Consider the following 19,130-nt stretch of genomic DNA (forward strand, 5'->3'; position numbering starts at 1 on the left):
ACTTGATTTATGGCGGCAGTGAGTGAATGGAATTAACATCTGATGACTTAAGGAAGAGAGACTAAATTGATTTTGGATAATCTTCCTTTAGAGCAGGGATGAGAGAAAAAAACACACTCTAAGAAATTTAACTACTTAATTTGCAATACATAGCACCTTAGTAGGTAATCATGGACAGGACACTCTAACCTTCATCCCTGGAAAGATGATGGTGTAAAACTCCATGGAATTAACTTCCAAGCACAGGAAGCATAAAAGGGTCACTGGGAGCAGCAAGCTGGATAAATCAGGGCAAGGCAGGCTAGAATAAAGTGATTGTCTCCTGCAGTGAAAGGGGAGGAGTGCCAGTGACATTTACCTTGATTTTAGCAAGGTTTTGCTACAGACTTTATTTACAGGGTCTGTGCAGTCAAACTGAAGGGACATGGACTGGAGGGATGAGCAGAGACCTGTCTCCACTGGGAGCAGAGAACTCACAGGGTTTGAACAGGAGGAGGACAGAGTCAGCCAACAAGTGGCACTCCTCAAAGCTCAGATGGGGCTGATGGAGCTGAACACCAGCTCCAAACCCTGTGTGATGGACACGGTGACTCTGCCACACCGCGGATGGCATTGCCTGGGTCAGCAGCCAGTGTGGAGAGCAGGGTGCCATCCACAGGGACCTCAAACCCTGCAAGCTGAGGAATGGACCACCAGGACCTGCAGGGAGTTCACCAAGCCAGGTTTACTCAGCCTGGAGAACTGAACAGCAAAGGGAAATCGATTTTCTGTCTCCAGCCGAGGGTAATGAATTGTGGAGAGGACAGAGGCAGACTCTTCTTGAAGGAAGGACAAGAACCTACAGATCCAAATTTTAACAACAGATATTCCAGCTGCATATCCAGGAAAAGGGATTTCACACTGGATTGGTAAAGCACTGGAGCATTTGGCTCAAGAAGGTTGTGAAATCTCCACCAGTGCAGGTTTTTCAAAACTCAGCTGGACTTGGCCCTGAGCAACGTGATGTGGTTTTGAAGTCAGACCTGCTTTGAGCAGGAGGTTGGGCACGGTGACCTCCAGAGGTCCTTCCAACCGAAATTATTCTATGATGCTGTGAAAAAACTCCAGAATGAATGCTGGTCTCCCATTAGAGGATGTCCCTTCAGCCCTCAGGGGAATGTTTGAAGTGGATGGCACTGCTGTTTTCCAAATTGCTGCACTTGTTCTATGGACTAGGAGAAGTCAACTTCCTTCTATTCAACAACTGTCTCAAACACATTACAAGGTAACACAAAAAAAATAATTTTCAAAAGAACTAAAAACCATTAATAAAGTTGGGAGCAAGCATTCCCTCCTCTGTGCAGCAGACATTTACTGAATTAGTTTAGTTGTAATATTTGGAGCAATCCAGTATCACAGAAACTACACTTTGAAGACTTAGACACAATTTGAATATCAATAAGCAAATTCAGAGCCTGGCTTTGCTATACAGTGATCTTCACATAGAAAGCTCCTTCAATCAAATCAAGGAATCAAGAGATCAATCAAATCAAAATCGAGAGATTTTATTGTAAATTGATCATTTCTGCAGACTAACACAGTATTTTTGCCTCTCTGCTTAGAAATTACATTACACCACCTCAAATGCTGCAGTTACTACCTGCTTGTACATGCACCTGTTTGTACTTATCATTTCTGACTTCAGGATTCCTTATTGTAACTTTATTTGAGAAATGATTTCACACCATGCACAGCTTATTGTCTATTAGTGTTAATCATTCCTTGCAGCCATCACACACAAACCCTGCCTGCAAAGCCACACCTAGTGGATGTACTAAAACCTGGCATAAAGGCTCTTTACATCTCACTGATGAGTAAAACTGATCTCACTTCTATTCAAAGAAATTATTCTATATTTATTAACATCTATGCAGGAAATAATCACTTCTTCCTAATCAAGGTATAAAATGAAATTATTGCCATACGATCTACACCCCGCCCCTAGACAAGTGAAATTATACACTCCACCTTCAGCTGCCAATATTTAAAATGAAACAAAAAAAGAATATAAAAACACTGGTTGCAATGTTATAATAATTACCAGATATAGTCAATTTCATATTATAGAAACAGAAATTTCATTTTGCTGAAAAGAACTCCATCTCAGATTCAGAGTTCATATTATGTGATGAGCTAGTTTCTATGGCAACTGCTTTCTCTTTTACATACACTGTAGACAGCACAAAATGTCTGTTGTCTCCTAAGTTAACTTAACATTTTTAATCAGCAGATGACAATTTGTGCACTATTATGTATGCCTTCCAAAAATGTCTTTTAAGTATTTCAAGTGCTGGGCTGACTGAAGTATAAAAGGAAAGAGTGAAGTCACACCTCCTGCCCCAAATTCCTCACAATCCAACTTCAGTTCTAATGAGGAGAGTGAGAGTTGAGGAAAAACACTGGAGACATCAGAGGTGATCACCCACTATGGCACAAGGACACCCTGAAGGGTGCATGAAGTGAGGAAGTGGCAGATGTTCACAGCTGGACCAACAGGTGTCTGAAAGGTGTCCCAACCCAGCAGCTCAGAGTGGGACACAGGAGCACAAATGTGCCAAGGTGGGATCACCTGAGCAGGGACAGGGATGTGCTCAGGAGACCAGACCCTGATGGAGAGAACACTGAGCCTGCACTGCCTGCCCCAGTACAGAGCAAAGGCTCATTTTCAACTCTTATCTAAAGATTCTGTCAGTGCTGCAGCCCAAACCCTTCCTACAGCTCCCCTGCATTCACTCAAGTAAAAACCACCTCTGTGGGTTCACAATATTTGAGTCTTTCCACAAGGAACTGCTGCATTTGAGCACTTCACAGCAATGCTCTGAGTGAAAGCCCAGTGTGAACATCTCCCTGGGACACCCCACCAGATCCCTGATTTCAGCAGATATTCCCCATCAATGGGATCCATGGCAGCCCTGAGTCAGCAGACTGTGAATAACAACCAAGGAAAACCACACAAGTGCTGCAACAAATATTTGGTACTTTAAATACTTTATATCAACAGTCATGTTCATTATCCTGGGCTGACTGGTGGTAAATTAAACATGCTGCAATACAGCCAAAAGCTTTTGTTTGGGAAAGGTTAAAAGGGAACGGCTGTCTGTCTACAAGAGTCTGACTGGCAGCCCAAGAGCCACTCTCCAAGTAAAATACAACAAACAAATATTTAGATTGCAACTCCAGGATTCAGATTGGCTGCAGAGAAAGCCTGCATTGCAAGCAGTGCATTTCTTCTCATGCCAAAGACATCATCTGCTAAGAAAAGGAAAGGAAGTCAAAGAAAAAAAAAGGAGTAATATAATTTATTTACTCCAAATTGTAAACAGAAGTGACTTCAGTAGCACTGTCAGGATCTGAATGTTTCCCAGGCTACCTCTATCTGTATGCTACAGATCCCCTCAAGCAAATTGCTTCCACTGATACTGGGAGAATAACCATGTGGGAACTGGTATCTGGAGAGATTCAATTACATGAAGCAGAAGAGCTGATCAGTGATTTATCTGTAGGTAACAATAGGTTCTTTCAAATCAAAGTTTAAGAGAGTCTCCTATTCTGAAAAAAATGCTCCCCAAATCCTTCTTATTAATATAGTACAGTACTGCAAAGTTACTGTTGCAGCAGTATTTGCATACAGGCAGAAACTGGGCATGAGTTGGGGATCTAGCTATCACTAAACAAGTAGGTAATGTCTCTACTGGGGTTTTTTTCTGGTTTTTTTTTGTCAATAGTTTCTCTTTTTGACAATTTTTTGACAATTTTCTTTTGTCAATAGTTGACAGAGCTCTGTAGCAGACACACAGCAGCACAGCCGCCCTTCATCCATTTATGGAGCCAAGATAAATGTCCTCTATTTCCCCCACTTGGCTGATACACTAATTATCTACACAGAACCACAAACATAGACCAAGAACCTGCTGGAATGAAATAACTATCCTTGCTGGAATGAAAATAGTGATTGCTACTTGTTTTTTATTTTAACTCCACAGGCTCAAATTAATTCAGACAAAGCAATAGGTGCAGAAAGATTGTTGATCCCAAGTGCAAAGAAAGAAATTTCCAAAGAGAAGCCAGAAAAGAATGGGATGTGCTATACGTGGGACACCAGGGGAGGAGCCGCTGATTTCAGAGAAGGGAGAGCAAACCTGGATGGTAAAGGCCAAGGGGATTATGGAAAGTTCACAAAGCAAGAGAGGAAAAAGGAAAGAGATCCTTCAGCCATGGGATAACACCTTATTAACTCTTCTTAGCACCTCCAGCCTGTTTGTCGGGGTTTTTTGTAACAAGCTCCGCTTTCAATGTTTGCGTCCACACAGCTTCAGAACTACTCAAGGATTTTCTTTCCCATCCAATAAGGGGTTGTTGAGAGCCCCAAGACACCCCAAAAGAGCAGTGATCTCTTAGAGCAGCCTCATTTTTGAGAGCACAGACGTTGCCTGTTAAAATTAAATGCCGTGACATCAGTGACACGCGCGGGCAGAACGTGCCCGAGCGCTCCAGCTGCTCTTGACCCAATTACGACTGGATGAACACAGTGGCCTGGCCAATTATCTCAGAACAGAACCTGGAAAGAGGATTCAGCTTCCTCATGGAAACTTTCTTTCCTCTCCTTTAGTGCCAAGCGCTGTATTTGATGTTACAGGGGTACATTTTATTTCTTCTTCTCGCCCAAAGGTCAACGGTGGAAGAAGGAGCAGGAAAATGATCCAACTCTGTACAGCAGCTGGAACATGGAAATCTTTGAGCTGGTTGAGAGCACGTGGCAGATGCTGGGGAGAGAAGGACATTCAAAGGACAAAGGGGAAATATGAGGGCACAACCGGCACCACAGACACTCGACCCCTCTGCTTCAGTTATTAAAATTTCCTAACCTTGATATTTCATTTCACCAAGCAAGGATATATTCTTTGTGACCTGAAGTCTTGCTTCAGAAAAGCACTGATTCCATAGCAAGACTGCTTTTATTAAAACAAAGGAAGGTCTCCATCATGCAAGGAGCTCCCTGTTTTGTGACCTGATGGATAAACTAGAATTACTTAGGGAGGTGCGGAATAAGCAAACTTAACAATGCTCGTAAAGAAAATCCAGATTTCTAAATTAAATAGAAGTAGTGATTCAAAACTTCCCATTTAAAAAAAAACATAATCCTGTGTGATTAGCTACTGTTTAAAGAATAACAACATTATGGCAGTTCATAGAAAACATACAGAATTTAAAAGCCTACAAGAACACGGCATGGCACAAAAGCCTTTGTACTGCTTTGACTTTTATTGACCTACAAGTCAATTTACTCCTCCCCAAGCATTACAACCCCAGGTGAAAAAATCAGAGCAAGACTCCTAAAAATGGAAAAATCCAGGCGGAATGCAATCGTTACCCAGAAATTTATCATCAACACAAAAGGTGATACGCTTCAATCAAATTCCTTTCTTGAAAATATATTAGACTTGCGCTTCACAAAGAAATAATAATGTTTTATATTTAATTAATATCTGGCAAGGCACTCAAATCTTAATTTTTATACTCTAGTTGAGATTAAAGCATTAATAAATTTATTTATATTTGAATAAAATCTAATTATTTTGTATCGTGTCTTTCGTAGTATCTGAAGACCTACGTGAAAGTAGAGACCTTGCATATGCAATAAAAAACCTAAATTAATCTTTACAGTATTAGCAAAAGAAATTGATCTGCAGTACTCAGTCATAGCTGTCTTCAGGAATATAGTGAGAAATACATATTTTAACCATGTACATTAAGAAATATGTATTCGCTACTCTTTCATATGGAAAAGGATTTAAGAAAGACTTCCAGTGAATACCTTTAATAACAGCGCTTTCACATCATTCACCCAACACTGAGCAGATAGGTCCTTCAAACCAAGCTACTCATATGTGATTAACACTAATTATTATTTAAATTTTTCGAATAACCCAGCAAATCCACTTTTCATTTCGCCAAGCAAAATGGCCTCCGCTCCTGTTTCATCTCACCTTCGCTGCGACACAAAGCACTCCTAAAAATTACTGCTGTCAAAGATGGCTCCAATTTAACAGGTTTTTGAAATGCAGTGTTGTTAAATACCCATTAAATGAGTGGGTTACCTTTGTTTAGAGCCTGACAAGGGTTTGATAAAGGACACCGGCCGTTAGTCACATCAGATGTCGAAAACACGCATTTTTAGTAAACATATGCGAAGATTAAAAAAAAATTATTAAAAATTTGGGCTATAATTCCATAACAAACACCAGTGTTGTCTGTTGAGCTCAGTGCAAAGACAGAGGTGGATGTGAATACAAAGACCAGAGGAAGGAATGAAGAGCAATTTATTTTCCCAAATGGAAAAATCTGCGTCCTTGAAAGCTGGGAGAGTCTCACTAGAATTTAAACAAACAACAGCTCTTCTTGTCAAAGCAACTGCCCTTTCTTCCCTGATTTACATGTCATTCTCATGGCAGCAATGTTCAAATGACTGTACAGGGATATTCAAACTACAAAGAAAAGCTCTGTAAAAAGGCCAAACTCTGCTTTTCAGACTGTTCAGATTCCCCCAATAGCTGTGAAAATTCCCAGCCTTCCACAGAGCACCTGTAGTAGCTTCGTCGATCCTCCTGCAAACAGAAAGCACAACCAAACTCTGGGCTCCAACCTCTGCCAGAAGCGACCCCCAAGAGCACAAACCAGAGCTGGACATAGAGAAACCTCCCAGTTCTCGGGATCTGCTGAAGAGAATCCCTTTCCTTTTGTATCCAGTGTTACAGAGCAACACAGGAACTGGGATGAGCACTGGTGTGTAGACAGAATAATTCTATATAATTCCAAAACTGCCTTCTTTTAACGTGGGAGTTACAGCTCTGCCTTTGTCCGCAAAAAAAATAACAACAGCAGAAATGCAGGTGAGAGGAGGCTACAACGCTGAAAAGACACTCGCACACAGATCCAGAGCTGAGATGAATCTATCTTGGGCCAAAAAGAAAAAATGCAAAGATAAAAACCAATCCCTCGAACCATTTAAGGCTTTGTTCGCTCTTACAATGCAGCGGAAAATAAAAGGCGAGGTTTAATTTTTTTTTTCAGAGGCCACCTGAGTATCCCCTGCCCAAGTGTTCTCACAAAGTATATCCCGTTTTCATTGGAAAACCACAATGGTGGAAATGGAGAAACGAGTCCTGGCTTAGCAATATACCTCTCAACCTCCCCCAAGAAGCTGTTTGCTTCCTAATGGACTTCCTTAAGCCAGATTTCGATAGTCTGAGCCGTCCAAAGTAAAAAATCAATTGATTTCAAAAGTCAATTTTCAATTCAGTTTCATTTAGCTCCATTGAAGGTGTTAGTAAAAGCCACAGCCTACCAGCCTACAGGAAAGTAGAGTGAAAATGCCTCTTAGTCTGAGCCTAACATCTCCTAGGGAAGGTGGTGGTGCGCGGAAAACGTGTCACTAAAGATGCTTTACCAAAATGTCCAGTTTGGGTATAAAATAATCCATGCGTGATAAGCAATTCTAACGCTGATTAGGAAAGATTATTTTCTGTAAACTCTTTAAACTAGCAAATCACCTTAGTTTTTAGAATATTGCCATTACAGGCCTTTATAATAGAGGCTCTTAGGAAAATATACCACGCCGTCCTTACAAAATACATTGAAAAAAAGGCAGTAAGATGGTTTTTGAAGTGAAAACTCATAAAGATCATTTTCCATGCTGACAGTGTGCATTTCATCCAGAAGTTTGAAGAGTCAAATGCTACCTCAGCTGGGGGTTATTCTGCCAAATGGCTTCCAACAGTGACCACAGAGATGGAGGATGGGAGGGGTACGTGTGTGTAGGAAAATAAACGTGATGGTAAGCGACCCCAAACCCACATCATCTTATCAAACATCCGACACACGGAACCAAACGCACAATGCAAATCTAGAATACAAAAACTGAAACAAAATAGACATGAACAAAAGGAAATAAAGCCATTTGCGAGTTACCTGCAGAGATTTAAAACAAAAAAAAGCACACGAACGAAGCAGATATAATTCACATGGATTTGCCCAGGAAGAAGAAAAGGAGGGGTGAGTGTGAGGGCTGGGGGGGAAAAAGAACAGATACCTTTTTTTTCTTAAACAAATCCATCATGAAAGAAAATGAGACAAGATTATAAATAGGCCGAGTTATAGCGCACCATGGGATTTTTAATCTGGCTACCTGTGGTTTTTGCAGTTAAAGCCCTATTCAGCAGTAGGAAGGGAGGGGGGAAAGCGGAAAAAGAAAAAAAGAAAAAAAAGAAAATCGAAATCACGTTTATGTGCCAGTTTCGCAAATGCTCCCCCAGCGAGCACCACCAACAATGCTGGCAAACAGGAAACCCTCATTATCAGAAATTTCTAATAAGCGGGCGCCTTTCAAGCGTTATTGATCGTTACCTGGCCGTCTCGCTTCCTGCTGTCCTGAGTTTGGCTCTCGTGCTCTGCCATGGCAGTGCGAAGCTGCTTCTCCAGTTTCTCCATCTCCCGTTGATGGTCTCGGACCAGGCAGTCCTGCGCTGTGTTGTGCTGCTGGAATAGGTGCGTCTTCTCCTGTTCATGCTCCAGCTTCAGCTCCACTATCTGATTGGACAGGGAGGAGTACAGTTCATCAATAGAACATCCTTGTCGTCATGACAACTCGTCTACAGCTTAATTTCCCCCTTAATTTCATCAAGTTGGCAATTTTATTTTTACGTCACTATTACCTCACCTCTTAAAAAGCCACCGTTAGCGTGACAGAATTCCTCCAGACAATCCCAACAATGGAGACAACCGAGCAAATCCAGCGCATCCTTACCCAATTTGTTGGTACAAATGTCGGAAGCGTACGAAAAAATAATATAAAAAAAAGGGGAAAAAAAAAAGGGGAGGCATTGTCGCATTGTGTGGCGGGTGCCCCCGTATCCCGCTGCTGCTCCTCACTCAGCAGGACTGAGGATCCTAAATGGTTAATAGGCAGCCTGCTCGCCCCTTCGCTTAAGTATACACACACACAACCCCCCACCCCAGCAATTAAAGCTTTGCAAGAATTCTTTATGATTTCCAAAGCGAACGCTCTTCCTGCGATATTCCTCAACGCTGGCGCATAGAGTTGTCTTTTTTTTTTTTCCCCTTAAATAAAAAAAAAAAAAAAAAAACAGCAAGAAAATTATAAAAAAAACAAAGCTCTATTATCCCGTTGTCAGCTACGCTATCCCAACATAAACAGATGTATGTGTTCCAGAAGGGCACCTGCTGTGCCGCAAGCTTGCACCATGATTTCATAAGAAGCCCTCTATTCTCAGGAGCCGTTCCCAGTCCGCACCACACTGGATGCTGTGACCTTGGCCACTCTTAGCCTCTCCCCGCTTGCCTGAATGGCAGCCTGAGACCAAGGGCCTGGTTGCTGCAGCTTTGATATTAATCCTCCCGCCTGCGCACAAAGGCACCCTACCTGGCCTGCACACTGGAGCGGCCAGGCCGCCTTTGAAGCAGGTGATGAATAGGGACGGCAGGAAGCCGCTTCCCCACTGAACTCCGGGCCACACAGCTGCTAAGAACAGTCACTTGGATTTTTCTTCAGTTTTGGTGGATTTCGGAGAAGGAGGAAGGGGGGGAAGGAAGAAAAATAACAAAAAAAAAAGAAAAAAAAAAGAAAAAAAGAGAAATCTCTTATCGTGAACATGGTGGGGTATTTTCAGCATGAGAAAGGAAAAAAAGAGCGGACGGGAGGAGCCGCTGTGTGAGCGCCGAGAGCGCCCGGCACCTTATCTTAAAGCTGTAGCATTCAATTCTGGAATGATATCAGCTGGTTGCCCGGCTTCCGCGGGGAAAATTTGTAGCTAAGTTCAAATAAATTTTAAAAAAAAGGGCATTTTCTCAAAGTGCAGATCAGCGTGTTGCAAGCTTAAAAGGGAAATGTGCCGTCCATGGTGTGGTTGGGAGCATCCTTCCTCAAACGGAGCGAGGAGAAGAACAGATGCAACACTGCACGGTTTAGCGTATCTACATTATTTAATAACACTAAAGAGCTCATTAGGAGATGCCTGAAGTCCCTGCAGGGGTTAACCCCTCACATTTTCCAGGCTGGGCCTGGCATCCTCACACCAAGTTCTTTACGCCAGGTTTTTGCCCAAGGTTTCTGTACAAACCCAGCTTCTCTCGGACGCTCGCGGTGTCCATCCTGTGCCTACGAGAAAAAGCTGTTGCTCCCTAAAATAACTGTAGAGCCTTTGCCTGATTCAGGAGAAAAAATGTTTAGAGTTCCTTCATAAATAAGACCTGATTAACAAGAAATCGTGTCAACAGGAGAGGCCTTTCCCTTCAAACATTTTGCTGTCTTAATTATTGGGTTTTCAGCTGGTTGTTCCATGTAGGTCTGGGTTAAGGCAGCTTGCTGTGGGGAGATTCAGTTATTGGAGATGTCACTTTTTTGCCAGAAGACAGGGCAGCAGGCAGGGAATGTGACTCAGAAGGAGCAGAGGACACATCCTGCTTCTCCAACTCTTTACACCTTTACCACGCTGACCAAAGTAAATTGTTTTGTAATCTCTTCACTTTCAGCATTTATAGACACAAAGATTTTAATTTTGTAGGGGGAATGAGCAAAAGGTCCTTCAGCAGGATGGTGTCCTCCCTTGTCCATGGGAAGAGAAAGGGTGGTACCATGAGGGAAGTTGTTTTACAAGAGGAAAATTTGTTGAAGAAAAATTTTAAAACCCTCCTCATTTAAAGCTGCACATTCCCCATGATGGTTTGGGTTTGGTACTTTAAGATGTTTCTGGCAGGGAGCAGAGCTGGAGAAACAGGAGAGGAGAGAAAGGATGAGGACCAGAGCACTTTCATCTCTCAGGGGCCTCCACACCCATCTCCCCTAATGAATATTAGCAGGTATTCCACATTCCCAACCAACAAAATAAAGAACACAAAGTGACTGAACAGCCATTCCCTGCCCTGGTGAGCACTCCCTGAAGCTCCTGCTCCCCTCAGAACTGCTGCCAAGCACTATGGCCTCTCTTCCACTCCTCCCTCTCTCATTCTTGTATTTTTATTGGGTTGTTTTTTTAAAGGAAAAAAAAAAACTAACATATACCAAAAAACAGAAAGAGAAAATCCATGCCGCCTTTCAGCAACAACAGGCCTTCATCACAGGAAACTGCATGAAAATTGTATTAATTCTTCACAAACCAGACAGATTCTGTCTCCTCTTTGAGCTAGAGAGCGCCTTTATGAATGATATAACAAAACCACCTCCTTCAAAAATTCTGTCATGTTGAGATCTTGCTGCATCTACCCCTTGATGCTGAGCACTTCATCAGATCACATTCAAGTGTGTGCTCCACTCCAGCACTTCAGTGGCCAGGGACAGGCACTGGTAGGTGCTATACATTTCAGCCAGACAAGCAACACGACGCTCACAATGGGCATTAGGGGCGAGGCTGAAAGGAAACATTCATTAAATAATCGTGTGGGCCCTATTACCATAATCACAGGGCATTCATTGTGCCTTGAATGTTTCCTCATCTTGCTCTCTCAAAGATGAAAATCTCTCATTCCCTTCCCTGTGCATCTGTTACTGTCTCCAGACATGGCCTGGATACAAAACCAAGCAGGAATATCTGTCCGACCTAAGAGAGCCTTTCTTAGCACTGCTGTTATCAAGTAACACAAATATTTGAAAATTATGATCTCTTCTTAGCTGAATTCTTCATTTTTTGTTTCCACACAGTGTGATAGAACAACGCTCAAGGCAACAGCCAACAGGTGATTTACTAAACTGTCACCAGAACTACACTATTTACTTTAAATTTAGCTTTTAATGACACTATTTCTTCTAAATTTAGCTTTCAACTGAAACTTAAATTTCCTTACTCTTTCAGAGAAAAGGATGTTAAGAACAAAACAAAAATCTTAATAAAGAGCTAAAAAAGATTAATGCAAGAATTGTGACAGTCTCTTGATGTTCACTCACACAAAAAGATGCCAAACAAATCTGGCAGCTTATGCCCAGGCCAGTGACAACTCAGCTGATGAACACAGGCAGATGGAATTGCACTCACAAGGGGAGGTGCTTTAGGACAATTTGCTAAAAAAAAGAGACAGTCTAATACAGAGCCAAGGTGAAATCCTGCTGCTGTTAGCATGCCTGAAGAACAAAGATGGCCAATAAGCAGCCCACTGATTGCAGGAGATGTTTTCAGAAGCCAAAGATTTGTGATTTAATCAACACCAGCAAATACCTTTTGAAAGTCTCTAATTTAGACAAGGCTTTCTACTACCCAGAAGAGCTTTTTGCTTTTACATCACATGCTAAGTTTAGGCTTTTCAATTTTAGAACAATTTCAACTTGTTCTCAAGAACAAGCACGCCTTTGAAATTCTTTTTAGAGTCCCCAAAGGAGGGAAAGGAAATTAGTTAGCTCACTACCTCTTTGAAAATTGTAACTGCTACAATAAATATTTGACACCAAAGTATGAAAATTCATGTAAATTTATGTCCGCAATTCCAGAAATATTTTAAGTAACACCTATATAAAATATGGTTTTGCAAGGCAGGATGATTTTATAAGCACTGTTTTGGCATGACTGAACTGAGGGCTGGAGAAGCCACCAATGTATTGCACGTGTCACAGAGCTAAACTCACTCTGCAGCACACCTACAGCACGTCTGCTTTCAGCATTTCCATCCTAAAATCATTTAAGTGTTTGTAAATCAGGTGTTTGCATGATTACCCTGCTGAAAACCAGCCCCAGCCTCTGCCCAGGCAGGGCACAGCACATGATCTGTCCCCAAAGAACAACTCTAGCAAAATGGAGCATTTTCTGTCTCCTAAGCCTATCAATAAACCTGCGTGTTCCATGAGGATATGGGGATTACCCATCCCTGCAAATGCTGCTCCTGAAAGTAATCTGATCTAGCAGGCTGGAGGAGACAGTGCTAATCACATTGGGGTCTGGTTCAGCATAACTTTGGGCAGAAAAGGAGCATCTTCACTGCAAGTTAAGGGAGAAAACCAGAACAGAGCACCCTTGCAGCAGGTAAATTAAATGGATTTTAATTTACACTTTTTTGGGGGGGAGTTTTTTCTATAAGTTGAAACACTTATTTCCCAAGATAGAAGGGAGCCAATGGCAAATGGGACAGTGAAAATACATCTCTGTAGAAGCATCCATTACCACACGTGGAGCAATGTACATGACTTTCATGGCAGGCTGCAATAATTTAATAGGTATGACTGTGTTTTCTGTAATACTTACACCTTTTCACCAACCACTAATAATTCTTTTTCAACAGCAACCTAAGAATTGCAAGAAAATCTCTAAAAGAAACAAGCTGGTCTTTAGCCAAACTGCAGTTTGATTTATCCTACCCTAAAATAATGCACCTGAATGCTCTCACTCTCACTATATAAAATTATATTCCTGATCTGTACATTTTTACTTATAAAGGCTTTTAGAATTTTAATATTTATAAAGTATGGGCAGCACAAACCCCACCTCAATCATTTCCAGTCAATCCTCAATCCCAATCATTCCTCAATCTTCCCAGTCTTCTGGCATGAGTAAATTTGTTTTTAAATCACAGAAGCACAGAATTGTTTGGGTTGGAAGGGACCTTTAAAGCTCTTCTGATTCCAAGCCTCTGCCATGGGCAGGGACACCTTCCACTATCCCAGCTTGCTCCAAGCCCTGTCCAACCTGGCCTTGGACACTTCCAGGGATGGGAGTCCACAACCTCTCTGGGCAACCTGTGCAGGGCCTTACCACTCTTACAGTAGAGAATTTCTTCCTAATATCTAACACGACCCTGCCTTCCTTCAGCTCAAGGCCATTCCTCCTTGTCCCATCACTACATGCCCTCATGAAAAATCCCTCTCCAGCCTTCTTGTAACACTATACTGGGAATGGAGTTGCATGCCATGATTAAATCCAACTTGGTGCCACGATGAACATCAGGAGGTTCCTCCCCTCCCCTCCCCAGCCCACCCACACCACCAGACCCATCTCAGGCTGCAAAGAGAAATATTTCTTTCCAACTAACAGGCCTTGAGCCACTGCAAACGCCTGTCTGCAGCAGGCTCTGGTGCAGAATTTGCTGTGTGTAGTCTTTGTTTAGGGATTCAGTTTATCCAAGGACCTCCTTTGAACACAGAGCTGCCTTCCCAGCCCGACTCGCTGTTTACCGCAGGCACCCGTTCGTGTTTCTGGAATCGCCTCCCTCTCCCTCCTCCCCTCAAAGTGGATTCTTTGACTACACAGGGAGCTCAGGCTTTTAACTCTGAATCACACACGACTCAGATGCCTGAAGGAGACCGTGCAAATACCCATCTGTCTGGTTAACAATTCTGTAAACAGCAATGGCACCATGAGAAGATTTCCACCCACTCTTCACTTGGAGGTTAAATTTGTCTCCTTTTCCCATTTGTGAGTTTTAGCTATAAAGTAAAAAGTTGATGTTGATTGAAGAAACTATTCCTCAGATATTCTGCACAAATGGTATTCATCTGTGTCTTAGGATGGTTCAAAGGAAACGTTTATGCATCCTAGATTAATTTATTAAATGAAATTTATGCAGCTTGTTGCCGATGACATGAAAAATTTAGAGCTTCTACTAACGTGCTCATTTGGCCTCCTTGCAAGAACAGGCTGTGTTTCAATTATCTTCGAGTACAGACAAAGAGGAGAGGAACAAAGCTTCTCACAAAGACTCTCTCCTCACAACTAAACCAGCATACTGCAAATGCATTGTGGATCTCTGAAAATAAATGGCCAGGTTAATGTACAGCTAAGAAATGCTTGGGACATCAGTCTGTCCAAGGAACAGTTTCAAACTGGGCTTTGCAAGTCTTTCCTTCACTTGGGTGGGTAAATTGGTAAAAGAGAAGGTAAAAACCCAGAAAATGAAGAATGAGGCCAGAAGGAAAGTCAGGATGAAAGTGCAGTGGCAGGAACTCTTAACAGAGCAAGGGTAAGGGGACAAAGCGAGCTGGAGGTGGAGCTTGTTATCTCTAGTAGTGTTAATTACTAAGTGAATGTTTTGCCTGAGAGAACCCCACTCTTTTCTTTATATTAACCTCATTAGAAAGTTGTAAAAGACAAAAAGACCTACAGAATATTCTTCCTCTCCTCTCAATAACACTTTGCTCCAGCACACTGCTATAACAAGAAAAGTGTCCCAGCAGCACCTCAGATGTTGTCCTTGCTGCTGGCAGGTAACATTACAAACATGCTTTTTTCACTTTTAACCAGCTATTTTGCACTTCTTTACTTCACTTTCTTTATTATAAAAGGCATGTTTAAACTTAACCACACCTTTGTCTGGCTGCCAACTTAAAGGCATCGTCTATTGACTTGTCTTTAGCATGATTTCAAAGTGATTTCATTAAATACCCAGGAAAATATTTCTGAAGGTGTCTCTTGCTTCTCTATTTGGATACATCGGACAAGATGGCAACTCTAATTTCTTCAGAACTTTTACAGAAGTCAGAACCCAACAATTAATGTCACAAGAAAGGATTTCCTGAGATATAGGGAGATTCTTCAGCTATCATGTAACAACTTTCCACTTTCCTATGGAAGAATGAATAATTATTTTTAAAGGGAATAAACACAGTCAAAGACGAACCAAACCAAAAGGATTATTTATATATTTAGGCTGGCATTTAATCTCAGAGAGTATGGCCATAACTCATCATGTAACCCCATCCTGCTATCACAATAACTCAACTGGTTTGTTGTGCGCTCTCTCCCTGATGGAAAATGAAATTTCCTGGGCTTTGGCTCTCTTACTAATTTTGCATCTCACTTATTTCACATTCACTCAGTCACTTCAGCAACTGTTCACAGCAAAAAATGGGTGCAACAGTGATCACAGTGCTTATTAATGGTTTGGGTTTTTTTTAAAAGGACAAACTGATGTCATTTAAGCATTAGAATCACATTGAGTTTGCTGGAAGTGTTCCATTCTCAACAATTTATGAAAATCTGCTTCAAACAAAGGTGTGCATGTGCTTGAGTGTGCTGGGGAATGTCCCTGCATGAAGGGACCTGTCCCATCTCTGCCACAGAGCCACCACTCCCCACGAGAGATGTGCTCTCAGAAAGTGCTCAACTGACAAGGACATGGGGAAAAAACCCAGCAAATTGCTTAACTTTTCTGTCAAATTTGACTAAAATCCATTACTGAAATGTCTGGGCACATGATCTTTCAAACATTTGGGCTCACAGAAGATGAACTCATCAGAAACACTTCCCAGGTATTTTCAGCTGGATTGAGGATGTAATTAGAAAGAAGGGGGAAAAAATGAAAAAAAGAAAAAAGGGAGGGGGTGCAAAAAACCAAACAACCTTTCTTCCTGTGCTGACAGTGCCATAAAGCCCAACTACAGATACTGCAACCATTTCAAAGGCAGGAAAGGCTGAGGCCTTCACTGTGCTGTCCACTGGCTTTGAAGTGCCGAAAGCAGCTGCTCCCAGCAGATAGGAACTCTGGTGCTGCTGGAGTTATTTTTTTTCCTTCAAAATATACTTTCAAATCTAACAGCTGCAAGTAGAACAAAGTTGAGCTAAAGTATATTTAAAGAAGGAAAAAAAAAAGCCACCAGTTTCTCTCTCAGAGAGTGTTCTCAGTGGATACTTCAAAAGCAAGTGGCACCGAATCAGATGAAGCTGGAACCAGGAGGGACATGTGACAGCTGAAACCAAATAGTGCAAGATCCAAAAGTTCCTTTTTGCTTTATTAATGGACTTGAGTGCATTTGAAAAGCTAACAAAGTATTAAGTGCTGTGGTTTTTTCCAAATTATTTTTGAAGCAAAAGACAAAGGTAAATAAATATCAATGCATTGGGGTATTTGTTGTAATAAATATCAGATAAATATCAATATATCAGTATGTCTAATTTGCAGGCAAAGCCATCTTTCAGCCCCACAATGAACAGTCCATGTTCACACCAATAATTATTTTGAAATCAGTATTCAAGCAGAGTCCTGTTATATCAACCATTCAGATAAAGCAGAGAAGTGAAATCACTGCTCCAAGTGCCTACACTCCCAAAATGTCTCTCAGATTGGAGAACCAGATAATACATCAGTTAATTTGGTTCTTTATTACCAATCTGATTAAAATTATGGGCAACTGAATTGTCCAGGTTGCCATCAGTGCTACCCCTGCCACTCATCAAGAAAGCCAACAAAAAATAAAACTGTAGGGTAATTTCTCATCCCTTTTCATGTCTCAATTTCATTTGACAACTAAATTCAGACATTTGAGGCAGAACATCTCGAAGCAATCACTGCATTTCTCAGGTAGCTAAAATATCCAGGTTTTTGCTTGGGTGTCTATTTCCAACTGGAAGTCTGCTGGAGCCCTGTCAAAATGTATCCCCACTTCGAATTCACTGCTCTATTCAAACACTTTAAATCACTCTGCTCCTTGCCAAGTAACAACCAAAGAAATATGCAGTAAAACAAGGCAAGGAAAAGTCTGCTTTAAAAATGGTTTAGAAGTTCTGAAGCATAAATAGAGAGCAGTGCAGAGAAACAGAAGTTGGAAGTACTGAAAGGAAATTTTAAGAGTGGAAGAACTGAGCTCATCCTGCTCCGTGGTGGGGCTGGAGGGGCTTTGTGCCTCCCAAAAGAACCTCATTCCCACTGATAACCCCCCACAATCTGCAGGAAGGGGCACGTATTCTTCATGCTCACCAACTTTCAAAGAACATTCCAGATGAAGGACAAAGAGAAATAAATTTTTTAAAAGGGCATAAACAGGATTCCACTGAAAATTCTTCTTAGGCTCTCACTGTTTAGGGCTGAAACCCTCGGGTTCCAGTGGTGTCTCATAAAGCTTAGCTGTTCTTTCTTACAGTACAAGCAGCTATCCTAAATAAAATAAATGGGAAGCAGTAAACATCTCAGTGAAAAAAGCTTTCACTGATGTTTACCACAACATCAACATTGTTAAAGAATAGATTCACCAAAAGATTTTTAACTCTCATATTAATTTCTTGCTTTGTGGGTTTTTTGACACAGTCTCCAGAATGTCTGAATACAAGAAGACACATAAAACCAAACCATGACAATAGGAGACATTATCATTTGCCTTTAGTGTGCAAAGTCAGCTGAATATCGGCAGAAAATTTTATCTATGGCTTGGTGGATGTTCCTATGGATAGTAAAAAAAAGTTTACCATTTGTAGGTTGGAACAGGAATGTTGTAACTCCTGATGCACTGCAGGTTAGCGTTTATCCCTACAGATTAAAATCTGGGATGGGAAAATGGGAACAAAATCTTTTAATAAATGCTTACTTGGGACTTCAAAGATGCACTACAAATTATGAGAACTGTAAAGAAAAAAATGTGAGCCAACCACATCCCTAAAATGATGTGAAAATATGACTATATAAAAAATTCCTTTTAGGCAGATGTCCAACTTACCCTGACACTCCCATCGCCCTCCTTTCAGCGTGTCCCCGACACACCCAACTTCCTCACCTTTCCTGCACAAATCCCCAGTATCTCTGACTATTTCTGAATCACTAAATGCAGGAGCCATCATAAATAACATCTCCCAGTTAAGCTGAACACCTGTGAGATGTCCCTCACCCTTCCAGAGGCCGACATGTCACCTCTGTCAGGTGGCAGCGCAAGTGGTGACGTTGCTTTGATCTGACCCAACAAACTCCCTTCTTTTCCAAGAGCCACACACAAAACATACCATTGTTCCCCCCCAGCACAGAGCAGGGGTCTCTCAACACCTACCAAAGTGATGTTGTTCCTTAATTCCCTGAAAAAGCCCCTTCCAGATGGACCAGAGCAGGCCTGGCACCAAAGCCAACCGCAGCGTTTCATCCTCTGACGGCACAGAAGATAAACAGAAATGAAACCACATTTCCCTGCTGGAAATGCAAGCTTAGATCCACACAAGAACAGTGATAAGAGAGAACTTTCATGGATTAACCACCTCATTCCTACAAAGTACTAAACCCCCCTTTCAATCCTTCAGCAGGTGTTACCAACAAAGGCCACTTTAATTTCATGACCAAGTACCAGCTCACACCCGGGTCTGGTGCAGCCCCTTAGCTCCCAAGTCTATCCTGCAGTAATTTCT

The 19,130-nt window shown here is 41.7% G+C and overlaps 1 protein-coding gene across 4 annotated transcripts in view; it reads right to left on the bottom strand.

Annotated features, from left to right (window-relative positions):
• The window catches only part of CEP112 (centrosomal protein 112), a 162,988-nt gene that overhangs the window by 82,606 nt on the left and 61,252 nt on the right, over window positions 1–19,130 (bottom strand). For all 4 annotated transcript variants that reach the window (XM_084218206.1, XM_084218204.1, XM_084218205.1 and 1 more), the window contains exon 20: window positions 8,443–8,625. In XM_084218206.1, the coding sequence (XP_084074332.1) occupies window positions 8,443–8,625 (183 nt within the window). The remainder of the gene's footprint in view (window positions 1–8,442; window positions 8,626–19,130) is intronic.

The sequence above is a fragment of the Fringilla coelebs genome (assembly GCF_963513975.1).
Source record: "Fringilla coelebs genome assembly, chromosome: 19".
Classification (NCBI taxonomy): domain Eukaryota; kingdom Metazoa; phylum Chordata; class Aves; order Passeriformes; family Fringillidae; genus Fringilla; species Fringilla coelebs.